General features: G+C 44.4%; 1 protein-coding gene across 1 annotated transcript in view; it reads left to right on the forward strand.

The window, feature by feature from the left end:
* LOC105537682 (supervillin) overlaps window positions 1-9414 on the forward strand; it is a 137990-nt gene that overhangs the window by 38479 nt on the left and 90097 nt on the right. Inside the window, exons 10-12 of the mRNA XM_011977333.1 lie at window positions 1578-1821; window positions 2265-2841; window positions 3662-3887. Of these exons, the coding sequence (XP_011832723.1) occupies window positions 1578-1821; window positions 2265-2841; window positions 3662-3887 (1047 nt within the window). The remainder of the gene's footprint in view (window positions 1-1577; window positions 1822-2264; window positions 2842-3661; window positions 3888-9414) is intronic.

Raw genomic sequence — 9414 nt, forward strand, 5'->3', positions numbered from 1 at the left:
AAAAAGAAAAGAAAAATGGGACATTAATCTGAATGTTGAAATGCTGATAACACCTAGTCTTTTTCAAACACCTGTAGATACAAATACATGCTGAAAATAATCCTCCCTCTTTCTAATTTATAGAGAGACAATGCCATTATATTTTGGGACTGGGAAAATAACAATTTATACTGTCTAAACGTAGATGTTTTACCATCGTGTTTTAGATTGTGGTGCTTTAAAATTATGCCCTTACACCAGGTCACATCCCTTCATTTTACTGTTATGTGAGCCAAACCACAAAAGCTAAAAATGATGGCAGTGCGGGGTTAAAGCTGGCACACCCAAGACAGGGCCCTCTTGGAGAAGTGGGTTTCCCTGCCCTCCTGGTTACTGCATGAGGTCCACGGAGGACTCTGAGGCTCGGGTGGCTTTTTTGTCACTGGCCTCATTATACACCTGGAACTTGGAGGCTGACTGCTCTTTAGCCTGGGACAGCCTGTGCATTGGGGATTCACAGGAGTCAAGGCAGAATATTTCCTTTACTAGATCTGAGAATTGGATTGGTCAGGGGCAGAAGGTGTATTGCATTAAAAACCTCTAGAGATTCACAGTGACCGTGAACACTTCAGGCTTTCCTTCTCTTCTAGCTGGAAGTTGGAGGGAGCTACTTATTTATTTACTGATTTATGTATTCATTTATTTATTTTTGAGACAGAGTCTTGCTCTGTCGCCCAGGCTTGATCACTGCTGACTGCAGCCTCAATCTCACAGGCTCAAGCGATCCTCCCACCTCAGTTTCCCAAGTAGCTGGGACCACAGGTGCACACCACCAAGCCTGGCTAATTTTTATTTTTCTTGTAGAGATGGGGTTTCACGATGTTGCCCAGGCTAGTCTCCAACTCCTAAATTCAAATGATCCTCTTGCCTTGGCCTTCCGTAGATATGAGCCACTGGACCTGGCCAGTTGGAGGGATTTATAATCACCTGAAATTTTCTTTACTACTCTGGTTACTGGAAATTGCAGATTTAAGTACCTTTTAGAAAACTGGTAGGAACCTATGAGAGTAAATGCTAAGATGAAGCAGTGACTCTTTAAAAATTAAGCCGTTTGTCTTTAGCAAGTGAAAATCAAGACCTTCTGTTATTACATTGTTGACAGATGACTATATCGTTTCCTAATTATTTAACATGAAAGACCACCTTCTGAACCACATCTTTACATGAGGTCTAAATACACCATAGGTAATGCTTTGTGACTCCCTTTCATTCTATTTATTAGGATACTAACAAAGCCACCTGTCTGTCTAAGATAAGGTATAACCAAGCTGACTTCAATGTCTTAAATAGGAAATTCATTTTGTAGAAATAATTCAGAGCTCAGAGTCTGCTCTTTGTAGAAGCGATGATCCTAAGTGTCCTGTGCCGACTCTCCTTGCTGAGTAGCTGAACAGCTGCCTGCCTGTGTCCTAGATGTGTTTAGGGAAAAAGAAGCCCTTTGCAAAATGATGTGACACTTGGCAGAAAGTTAACATAGAAACTTAGCGGTGGGCTTCTGTTTGTTGGTACCTTTGTTGCTGACATTTTATTGTTTTCAGATTACAGGCCTCTGCTCACCAAAAGGCTTTAGCCAAGGACCAGACAAATGAGAGCAAAGAGCTTGCTGAGCAAGGAGAACCTGATTCCTCCACTCTAAGCTTAGCCGAAAAGTTGGCCTTGTTTAACAAATTATCCCAGCCAGTCTCAAAAGCGATTTCTACCCGGAACAGAATAGACATGAGACAGAGGAGAATGAACGCTCGCTATCAAACTCAGCCAGTCACGCTGGGAGAGGTGGAGCAGGTGCGTGCGCTCTAGTCTGATTGCAGTTTGTGTGTGTGTTCTTCAATTATTGCACTGCAATATTCCTCTGAGGTCAGTGATGTAATTAAGGTGCTCTGCCAGGAAACTGCTGCCGGTAGGTGATGTGGTGATAGCTTTCTTCCTAAAAATGATAACTCTACCAAGTATGTTGCTCTTTTTCTGTTTTCATACCTTGCTTGCGGAAATATGTAGAGTGAGTCCATTTTGGAGAGAAAAAAATAGTATGCACAACTGCATTTCACCCAGAGGATTTTGTTTAATGAAATGTATTATACAACTATGTCCAGGAATGGTTTTCCACTAAGAGAAACAGTGAAACCGCATCAAATCAAGTATTTCAGCTTCTGTCAATTCATAAACCAGGATTTATATAGGTGATATTTTTAAAGCAGCTTTTTTACTTTTTAACTGTGTCCTTCCAGGTGCAGAGTGGAAAGCTCATTCCTTTCTCACCTGCCGTGAACACATCGGTGTCTACCGTAGCATCCACGGTTGCTCCAATGTATGCCGGGGATCTTCGCACGAAGCCACCTCCTGACGACAATGCAAGTGCCACTGACTATAAGTTTTCTTCTTCAATAGAAAATTCGGACTCTCCAGTTAGAAGCATTCTGAAATCGCAAGCTTGGCAGCCCTTGGTAGAGAGTAGCGGGAACAAGGGAATGTTGAGAGAATATGGAGAGACAGAAAGCAAGAGAGCTTGGACAAGTCGAGACAGTGGGATGGAGAAGTATGGGTCCTTTGAGGAAGCAGAAATGTCCTACCCCATCCTGAACAGAGCCAGGGAAGGAGACAACCATAAGGAACCTAAATATGCCGTTCCCAGAAAAGGAAGCCTGGAACGAGCGAATCCTCCCATCACCCACCTTGGGGATGAACCGAAGGAATTTTCCATGGCTAAAACGAATGCACAAGGAAACTTGGACTTGGGCGACAGGCTGCCCTTTGAAGAGAAGGTGGAGGTGGAGAATGTTATGAAAAGGAAGTTTTCACTAAGAGGTAATGACTAGTGCCCCTAAAGCTTTAGAAAGCCACTGGGTTTTAGTTTCTGCTTGATTTGTCCTGTGTGTCTATGATTGCTTTTAACAAAGTTCTAAAGCCAGTTTACAGCTAGCATTGGTTAAAAGTTCAGTGGGAATCCTATTCTACCCCGGATCTGACTAGAGGATACATCAAGTTTTCAGCAGTAAAACCACCGGAAGCGCTTTCACGCATCTTCATAGGGTTTCTGTTGACTTTGGTCACGTCAATCACACAACGGCCTTCTGAGCTGGTTCGTTCTGGTGGCCCCTTTTAGAAATAGATGACCCCGAAGGTCCAGGCTGGGTAAGCACAAGGAATTAAGGAAAGGCTTGACCCCAGTCTCTGAATCGCTAGAGTGTTTCTTCCTGCACGCCTGTTTTGCAGGCTAGCAAGCCACACTGCATGGGCCTTTCATCCTCCTTCTATTTTTGCATGAAACAGTACAGCGTAAGTTATAAGAGGAGTTTGCATTTGTGAGTATAACACATTTGAATGTTAAAGTATTGTTTTGGAGAATTAGAATCGTTCGGGAGTAAATGGTTAAAGCTGACTTCCTGTGTCTCGCACACAGGAGAGAAACCAATTGCCACGAAGCATTTTGCTGTGTGGGTAACCCTCGGGGAAGTTTGGTTTTCTCCGAGTGTAGCGTGCTGCAGATTTGCATACATCCCAGTGGATTGGGTCACCCGCCGTGTGCCCACGGCTTGAACTCCCAGAGCTGCGCTGTTGGGGGCGAATCGCTGGAAGAACGTTCGCCTGAGGAGTTCAGTGCTGATGCTGCTCTTTTCCTTCCCAGCGGCAGAGTTCGGGGAGCCCACTTCCGAGCAGACAGGGACAGCTGCTGGGAAAACTGTTGCTCAAACCGCAGCCCCGGTGTCCTGGAAGCCCCAGGATTCTTCGGAACAGCCACAGGAGAAGCTCTGCAAGAATCCATGTGCGATGTTTGCTGCTGGAGAGATCAAAACGCCGACAGGGGAGGGCCTTCTTGACTCACCCAGCAAAACCATGTCTATTAAAGAAAGGTAATGAGATTCGGTGAGCGAAAAGTAATTCTCTCGGGGAGGAGCTTACAGCTTGCTTTAGAAAACGATCTGGGTGATGGGCAAAGAGATGAAATCACACAGTCAGCTTCTAACAGGGCTGGGCTGTTGTCTTGGAGTAATTCTAGGAAGCTGAGGTGTTTGAGAGTGAACTGCCTTTGCTCGTGAGCTTGGTTTGGTAATGATGACAGGGCCGGTTCCAGACTCAGATGAGAAAACAAACAGAAACAGATTTCTGCTTTATTTATTTGCTTCCACTGTTCCAATGTCTTTTATAATATTAAATTCTTGGACTGTCTAGTGACAGGAGCTGAGATTTTGGCTCTTCCCCTTTTAGATACACAGGGTTCATACTGAATGCACAAACCACTTGTGACTTGTGTAAAATTTGTGTAGAGGGAGTGACGATAAATTTAGTTATAGGGTGTACGTCTTTGGGCTTAGAATCCAAGTTTTGTTTCCTTTACAGATTGTAAAATGGATGACTTTTCTGAACTGCGTTTAGAAATTGTATGTCAGGTAATAGCTTGAAAGATTGCATTTCAGCAAGCATCAAATAACACAGTAGCCTAATTTCTTTCAAAAGAATGACGTAGGATGCAGAGGAATATATTTAAATGAGACAGATACAGAGAATTGGAAGTAAATTACCTTGGGGATATGTTTTCCTTATTAACCCTTAACATAGATGAATTAAGCAGCAAAAGATGCAATAGAGGGAATAAATTCAGGGTTTGATAGCAGAGCAGGGTGACTAAATAAAAACGTATTGTACTCAGCTGATGGACGTTCTAAATACAGACTTGATCACTATGCATTTTATATGTGTAACAAAATTTCTCATGCACCACATAAATTTGTACAAAAAAAAGGAGAACGTCTTCAGTAGGTAAAAAACATGATGGAATAGTGATAGGAAAACTGGGTGAAGAAAAGTCTTGTCAACTCCATATTAGGAGAACCATTTCCAACACCTTTTCCCACAGTTCTGCCAACCTCCACCCTGCCTCAGCACCTCCCACCACACAGAAGTCTGCATGCTTTGTTAGGCACTGACCACTCTTATTTTTCTAGATACATTTCAGACTGCCTAAGAGTATACCAAGCCACAATTAAAAGTCTTCTTTTCCTTCTTTCTTTTTTTTTTTTTTTTTTTTGAGATGAAGTCTTCCTCTGTCACCCAGGCTGCAATGGGACGATCTTGGCTTACTGCAACCTCTGTCTCCCGGGTTCAAGCAATTCTCCTGCCTCAGCCTCCCAAGTAGCTGGGACTACAGGCATGCACCACCATGCCCAGCTAATTTTTTGTATTTTTAGTCGAGTCGGGGCTTCACCGTGTTAACTAGGATGATCTCCAACTCCTGACCTCATGATCTGCCTGCCTCAGCCTCCCGAAGTGCTGGGATTACAGGCGTGAGCCACCATGCCTGGCCCCTTCTTTCTTTTTTTTTTTTTTTAGAGGCATGGACTTCCTCTGTTGCCCAGGCTAGAGTGCAATGGTGCTGTCACAGCTCACTGCAGCCTCGAACTCCTAGGCACAAGTGATCTTCCTGCCTCAGCCTCCCCAGTTGCTGGGACTGCAGGCACTTACCACCATGCCTGGCTAATTTTTTCAAAAAGATTTTTTGTAGAGTTGGGAGGTCTCACCATGTTGCCCAGGCTTGTCTTGAACTCCTGGCTTCAAACAGTCATCCCACCTCAGCCTTCCAAAGTGTGGGGATTACAGACGTGCACCACCATGCCTGGCCCTTCTTTCTAGTTTTAAGCCAAGCTTCTTGAACATTATTTATAAAATAATAGATGCCATCTTTTTCAACTGACAAATTAATAAGATTGTTAAATCTGATTGACTTTCTCCTTTACTTACTTAAGATTCATGAAAAGTTAGACCTGGCAGGCTGAGGGGCCTAAGGAACGGGCAGAGGGGTCAGTGCAGTGAGGCAAAGGATGTCTTCAGTCAGGGAAGCAGTTGGGCCTATTGAGGCTTGAAGTTCTCTTCCACGAAAATGGGGCTCGAAGAGAGTTTCATCCCAGAAACCCAAGTGTTGATAACTGGTTTGGTGAGGAAGAAGGGAAATCATTTAAGGAAATTAACAATAAATATCACTCATACACAAGTTCTGATGCTTTACACATGAGAAAATATCCCTGGGGTATTCCCCAGTGGAAAATACTAATATTATGCCCCCTTCTTTCAAAGGCTTTTAAAGGAGCTTTCCCATCTTTGGGAATATTCTGTCCATCTGGACTTAGGACTTTTGATGAAGAAGTCCTGTGTCTACCCACTAAGCAATAATTCCTGATTTACTTGCCTGTTTTTTGGTAAATTCTAGTTGATCTATATTTTTCTGAAAGCTTTAATCCTATTGTAAAATTCTCATTTTTAAAACTGAGATACTGGAAAGATGAAGCTTCTTAGCTTGGGCTTTGTGGACATCTGAGGCTTTCAAGGGTGGCTGTAAAGTTTCTGTGAATGGCCCAGAAATGTATTCAGAATTGAATGTATTCAGAATTGAATGTGTGAGCATGCACACCTGCTGGCCACAAACTCCAGGTTCTTACTCTGTAGCTGGGAAATTTCAGCCACCAGAGGGCCCCAGATTTATGTAGGAATAAGAATAGAGCAGCAGTTCCCTTTTGCTCCCTCCTTTTCTTTTTCTTCTTTTCTTTTATTTTTCTAGACAGGATCTTGCTCTATTGTCCAGGCTGGAGTGCAGTGGTGCGATCACAGCTCACTGCAGCCTCAGTCTCCTGGGACTCAAATGATCCTCCCACTTCAGCCTCCCAAGTAGCTGGGACTACAGGCACGCACCACCATGCTCAGCTGACTTTTTATTTTTATTTTTTATTTTTTTGTAGAGACAGGGTCTTGCTCTGTGGCCCAGGCTGCTCTCCCACCTCCTGGCCTCAAGTGATCCTCCCACCTCAGCCTTCCAGAGTGCTGGGATTACAGGTGTGAGCCACCACACCCGGCCCTCCTTTTCCAATGTTTGATTTGTCTCTCATTTAAAAAACACTTTAGTTCGTTCACTTATCCAACTTGTGAACCAGCAAAAACCAAGATCTAATATAAGTACTTATGTGTGTTGGTTAGCCCTATCTGAGATCTATGGGGTGCCTATAATTCTCTAAAATGAAGGGAAAATTTAAAAAAAGAGAGAGAGAAAACACATCTTATTTAATATTAGGGGCATGTGGTTGTCGTGTCTCCTGTTTGACCCAGCCCTGACTGCTCTGAGTCTGAAGTCCTTGTTCTCACCAAGCAGGGCTCTCAGGCCAGCATTCCCTGCTGGAATAGTGTGAGGTATGGAAGAAGAGGCACCGTTTCCCCGGGTGGCCTGGCAGGCACCTGTCATGGTGGCCCTGGACCAGGCGTCAGGTAAGCGGGCCAGTGTCATGCCTCTCCCTGGATTTACACAGCCCTAGGCCAAGCCACTGCCCAGGCTCCCGGCATCACAGTCCTGCAAACAGCACTTCGGCTTGGCAGTTGTTAGAAGCGCTGACAGTTGTTTGAATTGCACCAGCAGGAATTTATGTCCTGTGTAGACCCAGATGTCGGCTCCTCGACCCTTTCAGAGCCTGGAAGTCTGCGGTGAGCCGGAGGGCTGTGAGCTCACAGGAGGAAGGAACACATTTGGGAAGATCTCCCTCCCTCCTCACCGTGGTAGACACCAGTGAGGAAATCTAAAGGGACAGGAAGAACCCACTCAAGTTTTAGTGCGTGTTATTTACGAGTTATTCATCATGTGCTCCATAGGCTGGAGGCGAGGGCTGGCTCCAAGTGCCATGTGGGCTCCATGGAAGCACAGTTTCTTCCAGGTTATTCTGGTTACTCTATAGTCTTCGGAGTCCCTAATGGTAACTCTACCAGCATATGTAGAAGCAAAATTTCAGAGTTTTAGAATGGAGGAATTCTTTGGAGGCCTTCCCATGGTGGGAAAAACCTTATAAGAAAGCCAGAATCCTATGCCATTCCTAAAACGGTGTGACAAAAATGTGTCTGGTCAGCTAACGTTCTACCGCAGTGAAGCAAGCACAGGCAGGCAAGGGCTGCAGTCACGTCTCTCTGCCCACTAACATCCAGTGTGACCTCAGCCAATGGAATTCTTGACCCGGATGTTCCCACGTTCCTTGTCCGTCGGAATGGAGATAACAATTCCCAGTGTCTCGGGTCGCCGAGCAGATCAGCAGAGTATAAGGTGGATGACGCGGTGATCTCAGATGCCACAGCTTGTGTTTTTCCAAGTCAGTTTTAGATGCCACAAAGCAACCACCAGGGAAACCGTCCGATGACACAGGTGCTGGTGTCCTTGCCCTAGACTTTTGAGAGCTTCTTTTTCAGAAGGTCTTCAAAGACCGGAGCTCATGACTTCTAATAAACTCAGGAAGATGAATTTGATTGTTTTTAAAGTCATCATTTGGATCCAACCTGATTAACAAGGTGGATGGTCAAGAGGAGTAGCTGCTGGCCTGGGTCAAAGGTGAAGTGAGAGAAGCTGGTTCTGGGGCCAGTTTGCAAGGAGAATATCAGTGAGATGAGTGCCTGGCTCCACGAGATGATGAACTGGAAGGACTTCTTCCTTCTCATTTGGGTATTAAAGTGCTGGCATGCTTACTTTTTGAAAGTCTCATTTATTGATGCTTTGAAAGCTCAAGTACAGCATGCGAATACCAATTTCCTTTAATGATTTCATTTTGTGAGATTATTTTATTAGAATAAAACTGACTCATTCAAAATAATTGGAGAAAAGATGAATCATAGTTACTATATAGTATGAAATGATGTGGATTAAAACTCTTGAAGGAATTTGGACTTTGTGTCCAAGCCCACGAACTAGCTCTTGTAGCGTGCAGGGTGTTGTTCAACCTTTGAGAATTACAGGAGTTAGGACTAAATGAGACCTTGACCAAAGGGATCTGCATGAGATTGACAAGGCAGCCTTACCACAGTTCTAGAGAACGGGCATGTGAGATCGAATCTGCTGCCACTTAGGAGAAAGAGGAAAACAGAAAGGAAGGGAGGAGAAGGAAGAGATTAAGAAAGGGGGCAGGCCGAGTTCGAAGCTCCCGCCTCCTTTGGGGGATTCCTTTCTTCACAGTTTACTTCCCATTATTTGACTGAGTAAATAGACAAGTACAAGGTGTGATTATGTACACATACATAGATGTCGCCGAATTCTTAAGTACAAAATTTGTTTTCTTATTAGCGTAACGAAACTTTTATCATAGGATATATCTCATCCCATCTCCAAAACATATATTTAATGGGAATCGGGAAGCTTGGAAGAAAGACCCTTAGAGATCATCTGGTCCAGTTCCTAATGTGGCAGATACAGGAGGGAGAACTGAGGTACTCAAAGGGAGTTAGTGTCCAAATTGGGATCAGAGCTGATGTGCTGCTTTAAAATACACTGTTGTCTAGGGGCGGTGGCTCGCGCCTGTAATCCCAGCACATTGGGAGGCTGAGGCAGGGGGATCGCTTGAGGCCAGGAGTTCAAAACTGGCCTGG

The sequence above is a fragment of the Mandrillus leucophaeus genome, unplaced genomic scaffold (assembly GCF_000951045.1).
Source record: "Mandrillus leucophaeus isolate KB7577 unplaced genomic scaffold, Mleu.le_1.0 Scaffold178, whole genome shotgun sequence".
Taxonomy (NCBI): domain Eukaryota; kingdom Metazoa; phylum Chordata; class Mammalia; order Primates; family Cercopithecidae; genus Mandrillus; species Mandrillus leucophaeus.